This window comes from Hakea prostrata, chromosome 9 (genome assembly GCF_041222555.1).
Source record: "Hakea prostrata isolate BN-2017 chromosome 9, UWA_Hpros_2, whole genome shotgun sequence".
Classification (NCBI taxonomy): Eukaryota; Viridiplantae; Streptophyta; class Magnoliopsida; order Proteales; family Proteaceae; genus Hakea; species Hakea prostrata.
Window position 1 is genome coordinate 18,256,022 of NC_142608.1, and position 23,532 is coordinate 18,279,553.

At 37.6% G+C, this 23,532-nt stretch overlaps 3 protein-coding genes and 1 pseudogene across 4 annotated transcripts; 3 read left to right on the forward strand and 1 right to left on the reverse strand.

The window, feature by feature from the left end:
- Window positions 1–685: 685 nt before the first annotated feature.
- On the forward strand, window positions 686–5,195 carry LOC149004906 (putative aminotransferase TAT2; annotated as a pseudogene). Its single transcript, XR_016175539.1, has 7 exons — window positions 686–1,453; window positions 1,630–1,970; window positions 2,075–2,293; window positions 3,159–3,218; window positions 3,922–4,077; window positions 4,162–4,255; window positions 4,390–5,195. The product of XR_016175539.1 is annotated as a putative aminotransferase TAT2 (transcript).
- A 292-nt stretch (window positions 5,196–5,487) lies between these two features.
- On the forward strand, window positions 5,488–8,846 carry LOC149004907 (D-amino-acid transaminase, chloroplastic-like). The gene is made up of 5 exons (XM_089168247.1): window positions 5,488–5,750; window positions 5,854–5,915; window positions 7,013–7,188; window positions 7,781–8,454; window positions 8,566–8,846. Exons 1-5 carry the CDS (start codon window positions 5,732–5,734, stop codon window positions 8,661–8,663), a joined length of 1,029 nt encoding a protein of 342 aa, XP_089024373.1. The 5' UTR covers window positions 5,488–5,731; the 3' UTR covers window positions 8,664–8,846.
- Window positions 8,847–10,326: 1,480 nt separating this feature from the next.
- LOC149004908 (reticulon-like protein B18) lies at window positions 10,327–12,655 on the forward strand. The gene is made up of 8 exons (XM_089168346.1): window positions 10,327–11,067; window positions 11,162–11,315; window positions 11,409–11,483; window positions 11,557–11,698; window positions 11,788–11,857; window positions 11,972–12,037; window positions 12,135–12,257; window positions 12,354–12,655. The coding sequence occupies exons 1-8, from the start codon at window positions 10,524–10,526 to the stop codon at window positions 12,473–12,475; spliced, it is 1,296 nt and encodes a 431-aa protein (XP_089024472.1). The 5' UTR covers window positions 10,327–10,523; the 3' UTR covers window positions 12,476–12,655.
- A 1,370-nt stretch (window positions 12,656–14,025) lies between these two features.
- LOC149004909 (protein DEHYDRATION-INDUCED 19-like) lies at window positions 14,026–22,223 on the reverse strand. The gene is made up of 5 exons (XM_089168575.1): window positions 21,866–22,223; window positions 21,598–21,737; window positions 17,414–17,491; window positions 16,990–17,267; window positions 14,026–15,441 (listed from the first exon to the last, which is right to left on the reverse strand). Exons 1-5 carry the CDS (start codon window positions 21,936–21,938, stop codon window positions 15,333–15,335), a joined length of 678 nt encoding a protein of 225 aa, XP_089024701.1. The 5' UTR covers window positions 21,939–22,223; the 3' UTR covers window positions 14,026–15,332.
- Between the last annotated feature and the right edge of the window lie 1,309 nt (window positions 22,224–23,532).

Genomic DNA, 23,532 nt, shown 5'->3' on the forward strand with positions numbered 1-23,532 from the left:
GATTATTAGATTCATTTATAGTTCTCTTTTATGGCCTTCTGATAGTAAGGTTTTTCCCCTTTCATCTGAGTTAGTTACAATTTCCATGTAAAGCACAATCACCTATCTCAGGATTGCGTCTCTTTCTATAACCGTCGAGTTTATTTATGCTTATGCTATCTCTTCACTCGGTTCTTGAATAGGTCCCAACCAGATTAATCAAACCGACCGTGGTTCATCCAGTTCATTGTTATTTTTTATTTATCAAGTAGTCATACATCTCAATTGAAAATTTTATAAAAATAAGCAAAACAAATCCAAAAAGTAACTTAATTGGATAACTTTATCGGATAACAATCAATAGAAAATGGGTATACCATATTATATCATATCTGCATCCTATTAATAATTGGATAAATTTATATATCCTTGCACGAATGCGGATGTAGATGTAAATTTAGAACTAAATTTCAGTTATCTATTTACACCCTTATTGGCTTGTGTACTTGTCTGCTGTCACGAATGCGGATGTGGATGTAAATTTATAACTGAATTTCAGTTATCCATTTACACCCCTTGTGGATTTGTCTGCTGTTAAAGTTTTACCTGTGGGTCCCACATGATTTGTGGTGGTAAAGCCGTCAGGAAGCATAGATTGCTATCCTGATGGGGTGATGATCCGAATTCGGCAAGGGAAGGCTTATGTCGGAACGAAAGCTACTCTGATAGGGTGACGATCCGGATTCGGCAGGGGAAGGCTTCTGTCGGAACGAAAGCGAAGCTATCCACATTTTAGCTGACCTGTCGATGAAACCACAACCAGAGAATCTTCGGGTCCCATGATTCTCCTAATTTGGTCCTTAGACCTGTAAACTCTGTCACGTTCCGTACGCCTGTTCCCGGTTTCCGCTTACCGTTGGGATTAGGTATGGGGGAATTCTCTCCAGCGACGGTGTGGGTCCGGTCCGTCGTGGACGAGAGGCGTGTCACTCTAGAGTCTAGACTACCGGGACGAGCGTTTCTCTCTCTCCCCCTATATATCTGCATGAGCCGCTTCTGAGTGGTCTCAGGCTCCGTTTCTGATAATAAGTAAGGTTTCTAGTCTCCACAGAAAAAAAGTTCTAATGGAGAACGGAAACGACTTGAAGATAATGGAGAATGGTTTGGGAGGTATGAGTTCGAGTTTGAAGTTGCAGAACGGAACGAAGAGTGAGAATGGTACACACTGGTGTTTCAGAGGGAACAAAGACCTAGATACACTTCCTGAAATCTCTATTAGAGGTGTTCTTGGCCTTCTCAAGGATAATATTAATCCTTCAGACCCCAGACCCACTATTCCTCTCGGCCATGGCGATCCTTCTCGCTTTCCTTGCTTCCGAACTGCCAAGGTAGCAGAGAAAGCTCTCGCCAATGCTCTTCACTCTGCTAATTTCAACTGTTATGCTCCCACTGTTGGTCTTCCTTCTGCTTCCAGGTAGTCATTAATAGTGGATTCCTTACTCTATTACTAGAATATGATTTCAGGCTTACCCCTTTTTGTTTTTTCTTCAAAATTTGTGGGTTAAGAATGGAAGTAACATAGGATTAAGAGATTTCTTAATTTTATATTTATGCTGTAGTAAATGTTCATCTTCTCTTTCACGAGTATAGGGCAGTGGCAGAGCATCTTTCAACTGATCTTCCATACAAGTTAACAGCTGAAGATGTTTTCATCACTATCGGTTGTACGCAAGCGATTGAAGTGGCATTATGTGCATTGGCTCGCCCTGGAGCTAATATTTTGCTTCCTAGACCGGGTTACCCTTTGTATGAGGTTCGTGCGGCTTATAGCAATCTCGAAATATCGGTTCTTTGATCTTCTTCCCGAAAAGGGTTGGGAGGTTAATCTCAATGCGATTGAAGCTCTTGCAGATGAGAACACAGTTGCAATAGTTATCATTAACCCTGGCAATCCTTGTGGGAATGTTTTCACTTATGAACGTTTGAAGAAGGTAATTGATTGACATTGGTTTGTTTATTTTTTTTCAAAAGAAAATTTTGGTTCTTGATTAGGATAGACGTTCACCCAGTTAATTGGGGGTTTGTTTTCCTTCAGGTTGCTGAAACTGCGAGAAAGCTCGGAATTCTGGTAATTTCGGATGAGGTTTATGATCACCTCACTTTTGGGAGCAAGCCTTTTGTGCCAATGGGAGTGTTTGCTTCCATTGTTCCAGTTCTTACTCTCGGCTCCATATCCAAAAGATGGATAGTGCCTGGTTGGAGACTTGGTTGGTTGGTGACAAACGATCCTAATGGCATTCTTAAAACAACTAGGGTAATTCTGATCCTTAACTTATCCACTGTTCTCATCCTACATTGGTTTTAGCATTATGTGTTTCTTCCATTGCCCACAATACACTTTGTCAGCTGTCTCCTACATTGAGTATGGAGCAGTCATACTTCTAATAGATAAGTATGCAATTCATAAAGGATATACTAAAATATTCACCAAGTAGAAAAATGATTTGACTAAGGGAAACAGCCAGCTCAGCATTGGATGGCAAGGGGCTAATGATAAAGGCAATTCAAGAGGGTGTTCCTTTACCTACCTCTATAATGTTGGGACAGAGCATTTGGGGGGCTAAAAGAAGGTTAAATTTGTCTGTTGGGATGACTTAACAGCAAAGCCAATGAATGAGGTAAGTTGCAAGGGTTTCTAGGGAACAGGGAGGGTAACACATCTTCTAGTTACAGAGGAGAGGTGTTTGGCAGTGATCAAGCTAAGAGCGGGGTAATGCCATTTTCTCTAGCCATAATTATGAAGGCAACGTCTTATTTATCACTCTTTTTTTTTTTTTTTTTTTTTGTTAATTGGGATGGGGATATTACATATGCCGCCAGCAAGGGTTGAACCCACAACACCTCTCCTCTGAAAGTCAGGTTCTTAATGATTCTACTAACCCTCCATTGGCTTATTTATCACTCTTACAAGTAAACGAGACCCAAAAATTTCCCTTTTTAACTACAACATGCATAAATTTGATTTGTATATGTAATTTACATGTACAGATAATGATTTACCAACAATATGAGTTTTTTTCCAACTGCTTTAGTGTAAGAGCAGACTAAAATTTTAACAAGTTATTGGTTTTTAATGTGACAACCTGTGCTGACTTCTATTTTGTTGTCATTTGCCTCAGATTGTGGACTGTATTAAGGGGTACCTCAATATTTCTGTTGATCCAGTAACTTTTATTCAGGTTTGTATATCAGATGCATGGTTGTTTCTGCCATACTTTTTATGGATAACTAAGTATGCATGTGTCATGCTCTGTAGTTCAAGAGTTGCTGGGTTTTGAAAACCATTTGATCCCTGGGCAAACCAACCACAGAAGCTAATGATGCCTCATTGGTATGAAAAAACAAAATCTGAAAATCGAGTGTTTAGATTGACACATGACCCAAGCAATCAAATGTGATCAATGATACTAGACAGGTAGACTAGATAGACTCATGTTAACTTGTCTGGATTGCATCCCAAAATAATAGAGGTTGCTCAACAACCAAAGGTATCCTGGCTTTTCTCCTGGCTTTATTCAATTACCATATATTTTCTGCATTTATTGGCTTCGACTATCTTGATTTAATTTAAAAAATGTGTCATTTTCCTTTCTTTGCTATGGATAATTAATTGGTAGCCATAAGCAACGTTAGATTTTGGATCAGTTTGTTTCTTAAAAGATTTAATTGCTGTTTACAAACATAAGTTATCCAAACATCAGATAAAATAGAGGAATCAGGTGAAATGTACTGTGTATCATTAGTTCTCCCAAGTCACTTATTTGAAGCTCATCTCTGAAACCATTACTGTTGGATGTACCCATTGTTCAAATTTTGTTCTTTCTAGAACCATTTAATTGTCGTGCTCACTTGATGTTTCATGACAAAATGCTTAACTCACAGGCAGCACTTCCACAAATCCTTGAGAACACAAAAGAAGATTTCTTTCAGAAGAACATAAATTTGTTGAAGGACACTTCTGACATTTGTTATCAGAAGCTGAACGAGATTGATTGCATTAATTGTCCACATAAAGCAGAGGGATCCATGTTTATAATGGTAAGGAACCTGGAAAATTGGGTTTGTTGCACTTGGAATCATATAGGAGCTAAAGGTCTTCTTGCTTTTTTCTTGCAAATGCAGGTAAAACCGAATTTTGGGCTTCTGCAAGACATTAAGGACGATATGGACTTCTGCTTCAAGTTGGCCAAAGAAGAATCTGTGATTGTTCTTCCAGGTGAGGGAGAAAATATAAAAAAAAGCTGAGAATTACTCATATCTTGAATTTTTAACTTGTGATGCACTAGCCAAACCACTTATTTTCAGGAATTAAAGTGCTTTGTAATGGATTTGGAATGACATTCATTGCAGGTTTTGTGGTGGGATTGAAAAACTGGCTCCGCATCACCTTTGCTATTGATCCATATTCTCTTGAAGATGCACTGGGGAGAATGAGAGCTTTCTGCCAAAGGCATTCAAAGGTGTAGAGGAACTAAATCAGCTGCTCGTTGGATGCCTGTCCTTACTCCTTAGGGCTCCTGAGCATTTCATCAAAGAGGAAATCATCTGAATAAAATAATTATAATGTTAATAAAGTAATAATAATTTTCATTTACAACATGTATATCATGGAATGTAAAATCTTCAATCAGCACTGGATTAAATATAATTAATACTTACAAAGTTATATTTCATTACATTAGAGCTTCTATTCCTATATCTTATCTGATCATGGCTTTCACAAATGGCAGTATAAACTTGAGATTAAATCTCATCAAATCTTATTGTATACTTCCACCAAGTTTATATCAAATTCAGGGCATGTAAACTCTGTTTATGGAAGAAAAAGGGAACTTTCTTCATAATAAAATAGTCCAGATCCGGATTCATTTCTTTATCAATTCTTTCAGTATCAACACTTGATATTCTGGAGCTGTTAGCATGAAGCAGTTACAAATATGACAGAAGATGACTCATGAACGAATCATTTTATCCGTTCCAGCATGAATATGGACATAACAACATTGTCTGATTTGCTGGAATACGAAAAAAAATTGACATAGCACCAGCAGCTCCACTAGTCTTCTTATGTAGCTGATGTGACAGAAATTCGAGCAACAATACCTTTTAACCTATCTCATATTTTGATCAAGTATTGCCATACTACATGGAAGCAAACCCATCATGGCGTCGAATCAGAATATAGAGGATCCCAATTCGATGTGGGCTTGATTTTTTGACCTTCGAAGGGAAAAGATAACAACACTATCTGAAGTCCAGTCATCATCCATTTTTAGGGAATATCATGGCATCAACGCAAAGCACTCCAAATCCTAACCAAACGTGGGAAACTGGAGAAGAGACAAGAAAGAGTGAGTCACAGCCCTGTTTTGGAACTTTCAATTCTAGTAGTTTATAGAGTTTCCTTGTTTTTCCCTACTCTGTTTTGGTTTCTTTCTGCTGTCATGTTGTATGCCTTTTCCGAGCAATATCAGTGACAGTACCAGATGGGATTTGAATTTCCAGTCTTAAAATGAATCCAATCATATATTTTGTTACTAATTCAGCTTAACATCGAATTTTTCCAATTCAAGATCATCATATGGTCTCTCTGAGCCTGAGTTAGAAGCTTGGACGGATAGTGGGCAGAAGGAGAAAATCAAAAGTTTGAGCCCTTCTTATTTTGTCTCGTCACTCTAATCTTCATTTCGCCATGGAGAACACCTCTTCTGGTATTTCTTCTTTAAAATTTCCCATTTGCTTCCTCTTTTGAAGGATGATGATCCTTTCATTTCAATTCTGATGGTTCTTCTTTCCATTTTTGGATCTGAATAGCTGCACCAGAGGTTGACAATGGTAGTGATCTTGCCGTTCCTGTCTATTCATCAGCGGTGGAGGTGAACATTCCTCGTATTGTTTGTGCTTCGTGTTATTATGGGTTACTGTTAATTTAATTATCATTCCACAATTTCACCTTTATTTTTGTTAGGATCGCATATTGGTTAAGAGTGTGATTTTCATGTCATCATCGACCTATCAGTCCCTTCACCAGAATATAGTGTTCAAAAAGGGCCAAACCTGTTAAACCCCCTTTTTTTCGACTAGAAACTTTTTTGTTGCAGAGGATCAAAGGAATCAGTTGACAGGATGACATAGGTTTAAAATTTTGTAACTACTATATTAATTACGTGGGCTTACATTCATGTCCATCTCTGTTGATTGGTTTGTGTGAATAATGTAAAAATTCTGAATGGCCTAGTAGTTATCATCCCGGCTACCTGTAGGGAGAGGATCCTGGCGGGTTAGCTGCACCATAACCACTGAACTCATAAGTGATCTGTGCAAAATTATAATGAATCCATCATATTGATTTATTACTTTGCAGGCATATACAAAAACATAAGAAGAGTAAATATATAATTTGAGGCAACTGTATCATGTAACCTACCAAAGGCATATACGAGGCAAGATGCTTGTGCCCCATCCATCCCCATTTATTTTTTTATTTTGCAGTAAGGAAGAAGTACATTTATGATGAGTTCATACAAAATTGGTAGCTAGATCCTGGAGATACCATCTGACCAGGTGGCCCTTCATGGTTGTCTATATACCGTTGGAGTGAAAATTTGTGTAAAGCTTCCAACCAATAGAGAAAAATGATTGTGAACTCAAAGTAAATTCTGGCTTTGATTGGTCCTTTTGGAAGATATTCAACAGTTGAACCATTTCTGTAGTTTCAGAGGGTGAGGTTGATAAAAATGTAAAAACTGGATCATGTGCTGAGACTTTGTATTATGCACAAATCGTGCGAGAGATTTTCATCACCTGCAATTCCATACCAGCCACTACTTATTGTAGTGAATTGATATCTGCATTTCTCATAAACTCTATATTGTTGTAAACTTTTGTTTTGGTTTTTTTTTGGGGGGTGGAGTGGATGTTGTTCACTTGTTCTTGCCCTTTCTTATTTTCTACTCCTGAATTCTGTCTTCAGTTACTTACGAAGCTGCAAGAGAAGTGGAGCTCACGCAAAGAGAAACCTTACCCAGCTATGTATTCTAGTGTGTTTGGTGGTATTATTCTTGACCCAGCGATGATGGTTATTCCAATTGATGATCATATGGTTCACCGAGGACATGGTGTCTTTGATACAGCGATGATTCTTGGCGGGTAAGAACATTGTTTCATTTTACTTCTTTGACAATTATTGTGTCTTGACCATGGCTCATATGCCCACTGGCACTGCATCAATATAGACCCCAAGGATGCTGCAGACTGTATGTTCCAACATCTTATGATTTTCTCAACAGTCTTGACTCTTTTTTCTTGTAACAAGAGTGGATCATCTAACCCCATCGTTACTGCCATCAGAAAATAGCAGTCAATTCATCTTTATCTATCCTCATTGGTGGATGAGGATGTTAATCAAGCATTTCTAATACCTTCTGAGCTCTGTGAACCTAGGACTTTTTTATATTTGTTTGGTTTATCTTTTATACACAGCATGAATCCATTTAGACCTTCAATTTCTGTAGGAAATATTATTTTTTATTTTTAAAGAAAAATATTGTAAGGAGGTGGTTAATAATTAGTTCTTAGATGTTAAGTGTAGTTTCAAATGTGCTTCAATTTCCCTTCTTTGATTTACCTTTATAATACATGAAATCTGAACTAAGCCATGAAAACTCACCTTTGATTGGTCCATTACACTTGAACCTATTAAGAATGTAGTTTTTTTTTTTTTTTTGGGGGTTGCTGATAGATACTTGTATGAGCTGGACACCCATCTGGACCGGTTTTTGAGATCAGCATCAAAAGCGAAGATCTCTTCTCCTTTCCCAAGATCAAGTCTCAGAAGCATTCTTGTGCAGCTGGCCGCAGTATCACAGTGCAGGAAAGGCTCTTTGAGATATTGGTTGAGTGCAGGCCCAGGGAACTTCTTGCTTTCACCTTCTGGCTGCCCTACGTCTGCATTCTATGCAGTAGTCATTGCTGATGACTACTCCCAATGCAAAGCAGGGGTGAAGGTGATAACTTCCTCTGTACCCATGAAGTCACCCGAATTCGCTACCATGAAGAATGTGAATTACCTCCCAAATGCCTTGTCAGTGATGGAAGCTGAAGAGAATGGAGCATTTGCTGCAATATGGGTGGATGATGAGGGTTATGTTGCTGAAGGACCAAATGTAAATGTCGCTTTTATAAACCAAAATAAGGAGCTTCTGTTGCCGTCGTTTGATAAGATCCTCAGTGGATGCACTGCAAAGAGGCTTCTTGCTTTAGCACCCAAATTAGTTGAGAAGGGCCTTTTGAAGAGTGTGAAGACTACCAATATAACTGTGGAAGAAGGTAAAAGGGCAGAAGAGATGATGTTTGTAGGAAGTGGTCTTCCAATACTACCAATTATTATGTGGGACGGAGAACCCATCGGAGATGGTAAAGTATTCCTAAAGCTGTTTTGTCAGTCCTCAAATGATTTTATTTTTATTTTTCAAAGAAAAATTAGTTATTTTCTTCTGATGGAAATGCTTGGTTGTATCTTGGCAGGCAAGGTGGGAGAATTGACACTTGCGCTCTCAGATCTGCTGTGGGAGGACATGTTAGCAGGTCCTGAAACTCATAGAATGGCAATTCCTTATGTTTAGGGATCAGAAATGATCATAGCAACATCTCCCTCAGAGATATCAATGTCCTCCATCTTTGCTGGTCATGTGATAAATATTAATAAAGACTCAGACTCGCCCTTCTATATTTTCTTGAACTTACTCTTTCCTTGATATCAAAAGCAGTTGAATAAGTTGTTGAGAAAGTAATTATGTTTGCTTCAATTCAGTGTGAGGTTGTGTTGCACTTATCATTTGATGGATGTTTCAATACATTGTAATTATATATAGCAGCCTGCCGTATTTTAGAAGCCACTGAAATTAGAGAACATGAACTTATATGTATTGGCTCAAAATCATATATAAAGAACATCAGCAGCCATTAAAATGTTTAGCAGTTACCATTATTGATAAATTGATCTGATCCCACCTCCATCCTGGCTCTGTTCCACAAACCCATTACAGGAACCCAAAGCATGTTTCCCCCATTTCTGTGCAATTTGTTTTTAGGGGCCCAACAACAGGCCATCAGTTTTCACCTACCAGGTCTCATCCAAACACATTTTAACTCAAAATTAATAATAATCCACCAATGCTATTATGAACCCTAGCAATCAGGGGGACTTACTCTGGCTTCTTCAACCTTCAAATCACCTCTATTTGTCATGCCTTCTAGTGTTTCAACCAAATCCTTAACAAACAGCCTGGTTACTAAGTGGCATCAGCATCTTCATACACCATGGAAACACAAACTTTGATTTCTTATACCTGCGTTCCTGACATCTGAATCCAGACTGCACGAGAATCTGGATGCATTATAAGGGATTGCCTGGCATAGCTGGTGAAAACCAGGAATGGGTTACCAAAAGACCAAACAGCCTCTGCTTGCCTGTTGAATAGGCTATCTGCCTATCCTCTATAGCCTCAGATAAGATAAGGCCACTAGGCAAGCCTGTGGGTTCCTCCAAAAGCTCCAATCCAAGAACTCAGATCCTCTCCATCCAGGGGCTGTCCCCCCAATAGTTGGGCTGACACAGGCCTGCCCTGTGTATCTTGGGCCTGCTCAGATGGAGAGGATTTGGACTCCTGATCCAACAGCTATTGCTAATTTCGCATGGCGAGCACGAGCATATTAATTCTCCTGCTGTAGCATTCTGATTTAGTTCACAATTTTTCTATAGTTCATTTTATTTTTTTAACAAACTCTACTATATAACCCTTGAATCAAACCATTGTTCCAATTGTTTATAACCTTTGATGGAAGGAGCTGGATAACCTACAGCCATGGTTTTAAAACCCAGATTAGATTAGGACACAGAATGCTCTCCATTATTCAAAATTGAATTGCATCAGAATTTGTCAGGAATCTGTCGAATACAAACGAAATTTTTTTCTTTTTTCCTAGACAAGGGGTTTGACAAAAGAAGCAAAAAAATTTGTTTTACTTGGGGGCATGGATAGAAGATGGTATTCCATGTTATTTTATTTTGTTTGTAGTTCAGCCCCTTTAATATCTTTTTCTTCTGGTAAAAGTTCAGGTTCAGCCCTTGATGTCACACGAAAGAGTCTTTATTTAATTATTTTCTCGCAACGGGCAACGGCTACAAAATTATTACATATCTCCCAACGTTATTGCATACCGGAAATTTAAACAAAGCAAGACTAATTAGTTTTCCATATCGGCCCTACAAATGGAACCAAAAAGAGAATCGGGTTCGATTCTTACCGTTTCTCATTCCTCTACGGTAGGTAATCTGGGCCCCACAATACCCCAAAATTCAAACTTCTGATTCCATTACCTCCTAACGGCTACTTTATCATCGTCCTTTTTTTTCCTTCATTTACTGCTCTCGTTTCTCAATCCATCACATGCCAGATTTCCTGCAAAAATAGAAAGCCAAGATGCATCATGCTGTCATGGATCCTACTACCCCTTCATCTCATCATTCAGGGCGTTTACGGAGAAAATCTGTTTCTTCGCTCCTTCCAATCGGTGTTTTAGGTGGTGAAACTGAAAATCTCGCTCCTGAGCTGATTACTTCCACTTCTCCCCAACCCAAGAAAACCCCTTCGCCTTCTCGCCTCTCTCTTCGATCCTCCACCAACTCTCTTCCACTGCAAGAACTATTACTACTTTCTCCTACCTCATCTCGACGATCTAGAACCCGTCTCTCTGAAAGAACGGAGATGGTGGAAGAAGCCCTTGAGCCGGTAAGCCATCGTAGACGGTGCAAGAGCAGAGCTGCTTCCATGGCTCTTATGGCCTGTTCATCCCCAAGAAATGCAAGAAAGACTCGGAAGCGAATGGAACTTGAGGTCCGAGAAGAGAGGGATGTGGGTTTGGGAGATGACATTGGGAAACCAAGGAGAAGAAAACAGAGCAGTCGATCTCGAAGGGAGAATCTGAGCATAGTCCCCTCGATTCCTTGTTCAAGCCCATCCCCAAGTATATTCGTAGTCTCACTTCCTTATCGTACACTTTTCTTATTCTTCTAGGACTCTGGTTCTTATCAATTTGTTGCCAATTTCTTGATTCCCAGGAATCGGCGATGAAGATCAAGGTAGCCTAGATCGTATAGGGCAGCTGATATCCGATCTCATTATGTGGAAGGATGTCGCTAGATCAAGCCTCTGGTTTGGGTTTGGGTCAATGTGTTTCCTTTCTTCTTGTTTTACCGGAGGATTGAGCTTTAGGTAAGCAATTCCCTATGTCTTCTCTGGAGTTAACTTCTTTCAGTTTCTTTGATTCTGGAAATATTGAGTTAGAGTTTTCTTTATCTTCTGCAGCCTTGTCTCTGTGGTTTCCCAACTTGGGATTCTGTTTCTGGGTTTATCATTTTTCTGCAATTCACTTTCCCAAAGGTATTCAAAACTCACTTTCTCTGAACTATAGATTTCATCTTTCTTTTTCTGAGCTGTAGAGTTGATATTGCAGAAATGAGGAACCCAAGAAGAAGGATTTCAAGCTGAAAGAAGAGGACATTGTACGGGCTTCTCAAGTGATACTTCCTGCTGCAAACCTTGCTATTGCTAAGATCAGAGAAGTCTTCTCAGGGGAGCCATCAGTCACTCTTAAAGTGAACCCATTACCTCAGTTATCCTTCTTCCCTTGTTTATGATTCCCAAAACAAAAACCTCAGAACACATTAATTGTTTACTTTTGCAGGTAGCACCCATACTCCTATTTGGAGCAGAATATGGTTACCTCATAACTTTGAGGAAACTAATTGCAATTGGTAAAGCAAAAATTTCCATAAAACCCACATCCCCAAACTTTGTTTACACACTGTTCTGGTGGTTTCACTTTTTCTTTAGACAAAATCTATAATAAATTCTTGAAATATCTGCAGGGTTTTTTGGAAGCTTCACTGCTCCCAAGCTCTATTCTTGTTACTCTGAGCAGATAAATAAAAAAGGTAAAGTCGAACAGGAAAATTCCCCCTATGCTTTTCAAGTTATACAGCTCTCCTCACTTGAACAGATATAAAAAGAAAGTTTATTCTGCTTAAGCAGTTGAATACTTGAGATATTGCGTATGGGATGCGTGGGGAGCTTGCTCTCACAAGAAGATTGTAGCAGCATCAGCAGCTACGGTCTTTTGGAATTTGTCTTCAGTGAAAACCCGTGTTTTTTCAGGTACCACTGTCCTATATTTTGGGCTATTATTTTCTTATCTGTTAAAAATTTAAAACGGCATGCTAGTGTTATCATGTGATCTGATACTCTGTGCAGCATTTATTTCTGTAGTAGTACTCCGCTACTACCGACAACACTTGCAAGTAGAAGCAGAAGAAGAAGAAGAGGATGAACAGAGGCAGCAGCAGAATCAGGCTTTGGTGGTGGTCGAAAAGTGATCAGAAGTTAGGAGCATAGCTTGTTGTAGACCACATTAAAATTCATTCTTTTAACCCTATCTATATATACTGGTGTTATCTTTGTTGTATGAATATATAAATTATTAATAACAATGACTAGTTATTACATCACAAGGTTTGTTGTGTTATCAAATTTCACAAAGCCATGGGAAAGAAGGCTGTTTTTTTTTTGGGGGAGATACGAAGATCTATCAATTACATATCAGCCGAACTGTCATAGGTTGCATTAACAGAGCTTTCCCTCTTATGGAACCCACAAATTGTGTTCAATTCTCTATGACTATATGAAATTCTGCATTCAAGAAGATGAGGGGCCAGGGGTAAAAGATCTGAGGTAATAGGGTACAGCAAGCAAGAGTAGGATATTTCCTTCCCTCTAGACAAGAGAAATGCACCTTTCTTGTTTGTTTCTATTTCAACCGAGTCAATCCTCATGACCAAAGCTTCAAGCATGCCAATATGAATGGTTGGTTTCACCCAAAGAAAAAGAAATATGAAATATGGTTGGCGTTACCCTTAGAGATATCCACAAAGCTATAGCTACCTATTTCAGACTTGGCAAATGCTGGATTTGTCGAAGAAACCACAGTTCAGTTGAGGTAAGCCTGAATGTGGATGGCTTCCATATACTAGTGAAAGGAGGGAGAGTTTGATAAGCTATGGATGGGAGAACTCCAAAAAGGCTGTTACCTCTGACAATGGCCTGCTCTAGAAAGTAATAGGACTTACCAAGGATACACCATTCCTTGCCTTCCACAGAATCCAAGCAGTGAAAGCTGCACAAGCTATTAGCTTGTTTTCTCCCATCTGCTTGGGGAGAAGATTATCAAAGCCCTTTTGAGAATAGAGATTCATACCTTGGAGAACTGATTTGGTTATATATGTTAGATCCATGACACAATCGAACTACTTATGGAGGATTCTTGGCAAGATATAGAGATAGCAAGAAGGATCTCCATAAGGTTTTATTGATTTGGAAAGCCACTGTTACTGTGTCCCTAGGGATTAGTTTTAGCATGTAATAGTCCAACAAGGAGTAAGACATTAACTATTAGAACTGAATTGAGAATGAAAAGTAAATGAACTATAACTGATTTCAGAGTTGCTATGATCAATTACATACTCTAAATGATCTGTTTGAAGTGGTATGGCCGTGCTTGAAAGTTGCATAAAGGATCCTGTGTAAGAAAGAGGCATGCATCCTAATTGAAGGAGCTAAAAGAGCTAGAGATAAGCCTAAAATGACCATGGAAGAAGTGAAGGACATGTATTTTCTGCCTCATATGGAACATGATCGACCTCAGATAAATCCTATTGAAGGCCAATGATTCACATAGCATACCTAAGTTGCAGAGCTGTGCCTCTTTTCTCGTCTTTGTCCGTCATCATATGTTTGGAGAGAGAGAAGAAGAAGAAGAAGCAAAGAAAAAAAAAAAAAAAACGATGATTGATTCGTGCTTGTCTCTCCTCAAATTCGAATTACTTCTCTTGATATCCAAGCATTGTTCATATCTCGGTTTTCTTCACTATTCTGTTTGGATTTATGTAGTCAACACTATCAAGTTGGAATTAAACTGAGTTTGTCGTTATTATTGTTTGGGTGTCAAGAAAAATCTAAGCAATATTAAACAAAATGCATAATAATACAATGATTGGTCTGTGTATATATCTTCCCCCAAATCCAGAATCTTTTGATTTTCTTTTTATTTCGTATGTGGTATCGAAACATATCCTAAAGTGAAAATTTTGAGAACTTGAGAAAAATGCTTAGAATAATCAATCAAAAAAGACAAAAGCCTAACCTAAATCTGTGCTCATTCTGGTTCAATGTAAACAATTTCAAACAAGATGTTGTGGACTGAATCCTTGGGGCCACAAACCTACTATGCAAGTGCTTAGGAAAAGATGGCACAATCCTTGAGGCCACAATCCCCAAAGGCTAATTATAGCAAGAACTTCCATACAAGTAAGACTTCCATACAAGTAAGATTGAATCTTAACCTATTTCAATTGGACATTTTCTACACAGCTGCATGATGATCTGCAGGAACATCAGACTTTATCCTAGGAGAAGAGGGTGAACCAAAGTTGGCCTAGTGTCCAGTGCAATCTTCACAAAGAAAACAACCCTGAAGAGACAAATGCACGAGGAAAGGTCAAAAAGTAGAGCACAAGAAACCCAGGAAATTTGAAGTTTTCCTGCACCAATAGAGCAGGAAAAGCACACCTACCCAGGGTAAGTAGAGTCTGCTGGTTCCATTGTGCAAGATTGATGATACCCCTCACTGTTTTCGCCGGCTTCTCAACACCATCCCATCACCATGAAATTGTGTGGGAAAAAGGGTGGCAAGTTTCACACAGCCTTGGGTTATCCTGGGCTTACCAATGAACAAGCGCAACTGACCACTAGTAAGTTTAAGACAGCTTTTTTTTACTTTATGATAATGCAAACAGTCTCTTGATAGCTAATTAAACAGGAAATCACAAATAGACATTTAATCCAACTATGATCCCTTACTAGTAAGGAATAAGACATCACAATGTCATAACATAGAATAGATTAACTAATAGTGAGAAACTTTAAGATGGTCAATCCAGAATGCTGGTTGACCATCCACTGCTCCAGAAGTTGTACATCTCTGGTGTGATGAAACAGCAGAAACGGAGGGGTTACTTCAATCAACATTCAAAACTGCTGTTTGAAACATCTGATGGACTGGATTGTGTCATCCCACAAAGCACTTCACCGACAACCATCAGGACTAAAACTGCCATCTCCAATCAGAATACCCAGTAGATCAGCTACAATTTGTTTGTGGCGCTCCCACTGACTCTTTTAATCTCCAAAAAGAGTGGACAGAAGCAGATCTTGCATGAAACCAGCTCTAACTGTAGCCTGTTTCATCTTCTGTTCCCGCTCTTCAGAGCTCAACGAGTAATCAAAACTGCAAGGAAAGAATGTAGAATTCATAATGGTTCAGAAGCACTATTTAATATATTCTTCCAACTTTACATGTATTGAAGCACTGAAATTTTCAATAAGAAAAAGTTAAAAAAAAAAATTAAAATGAAGAAGAACTAAAACAAAAAATGAATGATCCATTATCGAAAAGTCAAACTGAAAGACCTGACATGCTCTACCCAATTGTCCAATATGGAAGAGCAACGCAGCAACTCTGTCTGTAGGATAGTAGGTCATGGTCCACTTTGGGGCCTTCCATTCATTTTTAACCATTTTTCAAAGGGTTCCTTTTCTTAAGTAAATTTTAAAGCTAATAATTTGCAACATGGCCTACTCCCCTTGAACTGAACCTCGACATGAGCAACTGAACCTCCTACAATAATTTAGGCCCCAGTTGCTCCATAGCATGCAGATAATATGGCCATACAGGGGATCCATATAGGCCATGCTGGGAAACAGATCCAATATGTTAAATTTCTCTCTATTTGATCATCTGCTCAAAGGATTGGTTTATCTATGAGATGACTGACTCCAAGGAATGGAAATAAATAACCTAAGAATGTAAATACACACACTTCACAATTTACAATGAGATTGGTCTTTTTTTTTTTTTAAATAAAAGAAAGGTCCCTATAGTTGTTGGTTACTGTATCAAATAATCATGGAGAAAATGTGATTTAGCAGAAGAGGGAAATGAGAGGAAATGAAGGTCTGTTTTTCTTCTTCTACTTCTTCTTCTTCTTCTTCTTCTTGGGGAGGGTGTTTGTGATGTGCAAGTCACTATAAAAAGTGTTGGTTGAGTTCTACTAGGAGTTCAACTCTATTAGAGTTTTTGTTCATGTAAATTTTTATTTCTTATTACCCAAATAAGGGTATTTATGTAATAGTGTTCTTTCTAATTTATTATAAATAGAGGGCTTGAGATCACACTGATCAATTTAAGTCATTCTACCACAATCGGCCTTCTCAACAAAAAGTCAAGTTATTAAGCATTGCAATATAATTATGGGACAATCAACTACTTAAATTTCCTTTTAACCAAGCATGATGGAAAAGGAAACAAGTGGAATGAATATAGATATTGTTCACCAGAATCATATTCATAATTTGCTAGTGTAACCTACCATCACTTTAATGATCATAACTAAATAAAACAAGAACTCACAGAATATATTGTTGTCTTTAGAAGCAACAAACAAAAACAATTTTACTGCCTGCCAAGGAGAGGAGAAGCTGCTGACACGGGCAGTCAAGAAAATCTATTTCATTATGCTTACGCATAAAGTAATAGACAGCTAGCAATGACATCTGACTCCATTATTTTGGATGTAGATACGGAAGGATGAACAAATGTGTGGATAGAATACAACAGCAGTTCCAAGGAAGGGAAATTTCTTTTGAAAACTACTCTTACGAACTTTGCAATAATAGATTAGATTAGCCAAATCAGACAAACTTATACAGGACCTATAAGTCTAGCAGATAAAGATGCTTTATACAAGTGAGGGGAGAGAGAGCATTAGCCCAGTACCTCGATTTCCAAGGATGTGTTGATGATACATTCTTTACAGAAATGCCATCTACACTGGAAGCTGCAGGTTTTGAAATTTCATCTGCTTCCGATGTAGGAAAGTTCATTACAAGTGATGAAAGAAATGAGTCAGGAACTGCATTAGATGCATTAGCATTGCTTGACCAGTGTCCACCACCACCTAAGAGCATCTGTAGATGGGCCTCACGAAGATCCCGACCTAGAATAGACAGAGTCTGACTATTGGGAATAGCAACCCTACGTAATCTGCGTCGTCTCTGCAAGTGATCTCTTAGTTAAGGGAAACACTCTGCTATTGAGATTTATTAACCTATGACTTACTGGACAAGCAGACACTACAGGATCATATAGAACATATTAAATTTAATATATTTCGTTTCCAGTATGAAACTTGTAAGGATACCTTGAATAGATTCCCATGTTGCAAAGTAATATGACTGAGAATGTCTCTAGAAACTTTAACAGAGCAAATGGGACAAACCTGCAAGCGAAGAGTAAAAACAAAGTTAAGCAGTTCATAATATCATAACCCCATGCAAAATCAATCAAAATTCAAATCCATAATTGTGAGATGGATGCAATTCAGTTTCCACCAATTCTGCAGGTGGAATTAGAAAAATTTGCGAGAATGGATACTATACTTCCTCAAATCTTTTATCCTTTTCTTCTCCAAGCATGTAGTAGAACTGATACAGATTGGGTTGGGTTATGTATGTGCTGGGTCTTTGATTCAATGTATTCTCATTTTAATGGGCCTCCAATGTGGGTAGAGGCTAAGCATACTGGATTACTTAGTATCTTTATTTCCTTATTTTAATTTCCATGAATTGTTTCAGCTAGGCGAGATATGGAATCTGTTAAGTCTAGTCCTCTCTCGTCTCAAGTAAATTTCTTCATTATTCCAGTTTCCTAGTAATTTTATGTTGCCTTGCTTTTTGTCAGTTGAAGATGGGGTTAGACCTTTCCTTTTTAGTGTTTAACTTTGTTTCTTAATCTTCCATGTAAGTTTGAGAGGGGGCCCACCCTTTGTAAATGAATTTGATTAGTGAGATTTTAGTTCCACCCTATTCTTTATTCTGAGAGATTCAAATTTTCTGTGAGATGCAGTGCTATCTGGTGGGACTTCAGTCAACTTTAATTTGAATTCTTGTTCACATTTTCTTCTTTGTTATTCTTCTATTTCAATATTCAAGTACTCTACTGTTTTCTATGACACCATATCCTGTTCAACAATCTCAATATCAGTAATGTTCGAATTAGTTCAATTCTGCAACAATCTAATGCTTGCTGCTACAATCCAAATGCCACTCATACAAATGCATGACCCCATTAAAAAAACCTGGGAAACTAAGGACTGGATCTCACAATTTTCAAGTCTACTTGAGGACTCTTAATTGATTAAAGAATCTGTTCAATCAAAGGTTGTACACAGTGCACAAGGCTCCAGCCTTGTGCAGTCTCTGGACTGTCAGAAATAAGCAATCTACCCTGTTTCTAGAGAGGCTGTTTCCAGGACTTGAACCTGTGACCAAGCGGTCAGCAAGGAATCAGTCCCATCCTACTATCTAATTTATTAATCTGAGATTAGACTATGTTATCATCCTCTGTTAGATCTATTTATGCCCTTATCTTGAGCACCAATACCAACTTGGTGGAACGTGGAAGGCCAGCAGAAAATTGGAAAATCTCTGAGAAGGAACTCAAAGTCACATGGGGGAAGAAAAGCCACACAGGCACAGTCACACTTCACTCACATGTTAAGCACATTCCAATCAATTTTTTATTCTACTTTGTCTATCTCTCTGGATGCCTGCAGGCATACAAAGATAAAAGCAAAGACTCCTTACTTGGACTCTTTTTGGTATCAATTCTCATTCTCTATTATGCCTATTTAAAAGAAATAAGTAGAAGAATTCATTATTGGTCAATAATGAAAAATGATTTGGTGAATTTTTTCGAAAATAGATTATGAAATGAAAAATAAGTTTGGTGTCAAAATAAAAAATTGTTAGGAAATGATAGTGAACAAGTGAGAAAAGAAAGAAAAAGTATGATTCTTATAAAAAAATATGAATTGACTATTTTACTCTCCTCTTAATTATAAAATTTTAAGTAAACTTGTGCATAAATAAAGAGGATGAAATTCTCACATAATCCATAATTGACAAAAACTCTATTATGGATTTTGGAGGTTTTTTTATTATTTAAAATAAAAATCAGACTGATAATAGATGCCAAACAATTTAAAATAATGAAAAATTCTCATAATTAAGAATGATAATTGATACCAAAAAGAGCCTTAGACTCTAAAGCTGAAAATAATTTATAACCAAATTCTATCATCTATCTTCTACATATCCTACCAAAAGCAAATAGAAGAAAATAGAAGGTTTAATATCAAACTTAGCTACTTCTAACCCTTGTTGAATCAAAACCCATGTCAGACCACTTTTGTCTGAATTTGAGTTTCCAAACTATAATGCTTGTCTAACCAGTGAACTGCTACTCCACAAAAAATGGCAGCAGGGAGCCCTAGGATCGAAGACGAAAGCATATGTGTGCTTTATATGTTTATAAATTATAACACTAGATATTTTACTAAAGAGAAGTACAGGTGATGTAACATTTGAACAACTTTCCTCATTTTACGGCTGTTTTCTCATTAACAGATTGATGGACCTATTTGGTGTACTCTGAAGTAAGTTTCCATATTGCATGGGACAATTTGTAAAAAATAAATAAAAAGATTTTCCATATGGCTAATTAGACATCAATATTAGGTTAAATAAATTAGATTGAAACAAGCAAGAGTGGTCCAGATAATAAATCCCATCCCTTAATTTGGGGGTAGAGATTCCAAATGATGGGTCACCTTATAACTGATGCTCACCCCATACAAATAGGGATTTAACCTAATATTGATGACAATAGTTCTTGCATTGCTGTTGGTTGGGAACCCCCCCCCCCCCCCCAAAAAAAAAAAAAAAAAAAAAAAAAACACATTATAGGTTCCTTCCCCAAAAAAAAATGTATTTAATATTTTAATTAAGTGAGAAAAATCTAACCTCAAGCAGACTACTAGACATATTTCTATTTTATGAAATTATCTCAATTGACGCACCCAACAAATTTCAATTTCTTGACAAGAAATCCATTTGTATACTATTTCATGAAATTAATATGAAACTGAAATCAAAATTAAACCAAAGATATCCTTTAGTATTCTTAAACTATTGCTGAAATCTGTTAAAATTTTGACACCATGTGATTTCTGGTTTGAACACCATGAGATCTCCCAATTACAGTAACTTCCAAATATTTGTTTTAGAAGAATCTTATTCCTAACAGGCTACCCTTACAACTACAGATCAGACCATTGAATCAGACATCTTTTGAGCAGTTACTTGGCCAATCTATTTTGGCCAAGTAATCTGGGAGACCTGTGATCTACATTTATGCCAATCTAAGTTTCTGATTCTCTACTATCAAATTTCCTTCCCTCTGTGCCTAGATGACATGATAACTAAGCTAGAAACCCAAGTCCCCAATACCACGGGGAAAACACAACCAACTTCATGTGAATGCAAAACAATTCATGGAAAAAATCAGGAGGAAAAAAAAACTGATTGGAAATATAAAGAAATTCAAATAAAAGGTAATAAATTGCCTGGAAAACATTTTAAGACTGATGTCATGTGTATATCTCCATCATTTCACCAGGCAGTATTAACCATCCAGTACAGGGTCTTGGTTGCAATTCAACTAGATTAACCAACATATTACAGATTACAGATTACATCCCAGGTGTATTTGACTCCTCTCTTTGGAGGGAATCTTCCAATGAGTGCCCAATGAGTTGTAGGATTCAGCAACATATAATATTCTAACTCAAGGATAGTTGTCGGATTTATCCTAGCCCTTGGATTAGAATATTAAACATGGGCACTCATTGGGAAAGCCACTCCAAGGAGATGACCCAAACTCTGTCTAGGTTAAGAACGAACTTCCAACTATCCACACACCCTGCAGTGGTCATCCCATCCAAAACCTATAACACAGAGTTTGAGATGGTCTCACAAGGATTCCCATCGTCAAGTGAATCTCCACTTTTAGTGCACCGTAACATGTTGTTCAGGGAAATTCAGGGAAAGAAAGAAAATTTTCAACAATAATTCGTGGTCATCAATTATTTATGTGTCATTTTTCAACTCTTATAATGAGATAATTGTTTCAATTTTTTTAACTTATTTTATTTTATTTTTCTCGGAGTGGAGAACAATGAGCAAAATCACAGCAACAGAAGGTAATAGCAGATACATGGTCTTTAGGCACAAACATCAAAATACGAATAACGGAAGAAATTCAACATCAAAGCAATCGAAATTAAACAATCAATAAATTAAGATTCAAAGATTACCCATTTTTAACCAAACAATAAATAGATGTTTCCGGAAAAATCATCATTGGAGGAAAATGTTGAAAAAGATCGTAGAGTTTCGACAGAATCAAACCAGACAACATAACCACTGCCCCCAAAAAGAAAAAGAACTACAGGTCACAAATAAGTCAATTAGAGAAACAACTCACGGTAGCTCTGGACTCAAATGGGTGTTCGTCTTCGAGATGTGAACACAAAGAAGCGATATCGTAGTCCTCAAAGCAATACGGGCAGGGAAAATCAGGTCGAACCTCCTCTTCAACTTCAACATCGTCCATGTTCAACCGATCTAATAACAATCACGTCCACCAAAAGAAATCGAAATTTAAAAAGGATGTAAATATCAAATGGTGAATTGAAACCCGCAAAACTACAAAAGGAACAATATCAAAGGGGAAAAGAGAAGGAAAAAAGAACCTGATTGGGAGTTCTGCAACGAGTACTGACGTTTGGCAGCCAGAAGACGAGATATCCAGAGATCGGAATCCATTGATCATGAAAGGTCGAAGACTGAATAGAATGCACCAAATTAACCAAAACGAAAATTTTGATTTATTGATTTCTCCTTCTCCTCTCTCTTCTTCTTCTTCTTCTTCTATTGATTCATTTTTTTCTTTTTCACGTTCCGTTTGATCTTTCTTGGATTTGCTAATGGCTTGCTAAGAAGCTTGGCGATGGAAGATATTCAATAGAGCCATGAGAGGAGATAAGCCATTTTATTCTGAGGTTAAAGCTGTTATGCGGTCTTTGCAGGAGCCAGACGAGAGAAAAACGACGTTCAACTCACCGTTTTAAAAAGAAAATATGTGGCTCTGCTACAGTGCTACTCGTATCCATGGTTCTCAAAATAAAACCAGACCGGGGTTACCTCGTTTGTTTCGCGGTTCTTAAATAAACCGGATCAGATTTGTATTTGGCTCCTCTCTTTTGAGTGAATCTCCTAATGAGTGCCCATGAATTATAGATTTCAGCCATGTATAATTCTAGTCTTAGCATTCTCCAAATTGTACCATGATTAAATTTTATAAGTCAATGGACACCCTCGATAGAGTTTCTCCAAGGAGAGGATCCAAAATAATCGGGATTACTTCATTTCTAGCGTATATGTGACTTGATGCTTTATACCATATTGTATTACTGGAACCACATTGCTTGACATCCTTATTTTACATGAAGGTTAATACAAACGAAATTAATGAATCGTTTACCTACCACATGTTATGTGTGGATAACACGTTGAATGAAAGGCTAGAAACATCCCGAAGCATTGTTTAAAGTATCACACAATACGTATTCATATTAGATACAATTGATACTATACATATCGATTCAACTCTCTCTCTCTCTCTCTCTCTCTCTCTCTCTCTCTCTCTCTCTCTCTCTCTCTCTCTCTCTCTCTCTCTCTCTCTCTCTCTCTCTCTCTCTCTCTCTCTCTCTCTCTCTCTCTCTCTCTCTCTCTCTGATTACGTATTTGATTGCACCAAAATGTATTAGCCAGTATGATACAATATTCGAATACAAAACCATACATCTCTTAAAAACATCTTATTGATATGATACTAAACCTTGTCCTTGAACCCAGAGATTAAAGATTGTTCTAATTGGCTGATATTGACATTTCATCAACAAGTTCTTTTCACAAAAACTTTAACCAACCTCTTTGGCATAAAGCATGCTTATGGTACTTTGTTTGTTGTTTTACCCTTACCAAACAAAATTCAATGGCGAATAATCAATTTAATGTCTTAATCAAAAAAATATAATTACTCCTTATGAAAGAGTTTATAGGAGATAAATCTTTTGGAGTGAAGGGAAAAGTTCCATCATGTATTTAGATTATTGTTCGTGTCAAATCTTCCGACGCAATAGACCAAACCAAATTAAATTGTCCTAATCTGAAATGGTTGAACTTTTGCTTGCCTGAAAATGATCCCAAGAACAACATTAGAAACAAAGCCGATCAACTTTCAGCGATCCGTCTCCCACAATCAAGTCAATGTAGTTTGAGTTGAGGAAATCTAGAGTTCCAAGGAACCCTAGGTTCAAAAGGCTAAAAGGCAGTGAAGTTGCAGACTAGTTTCTAT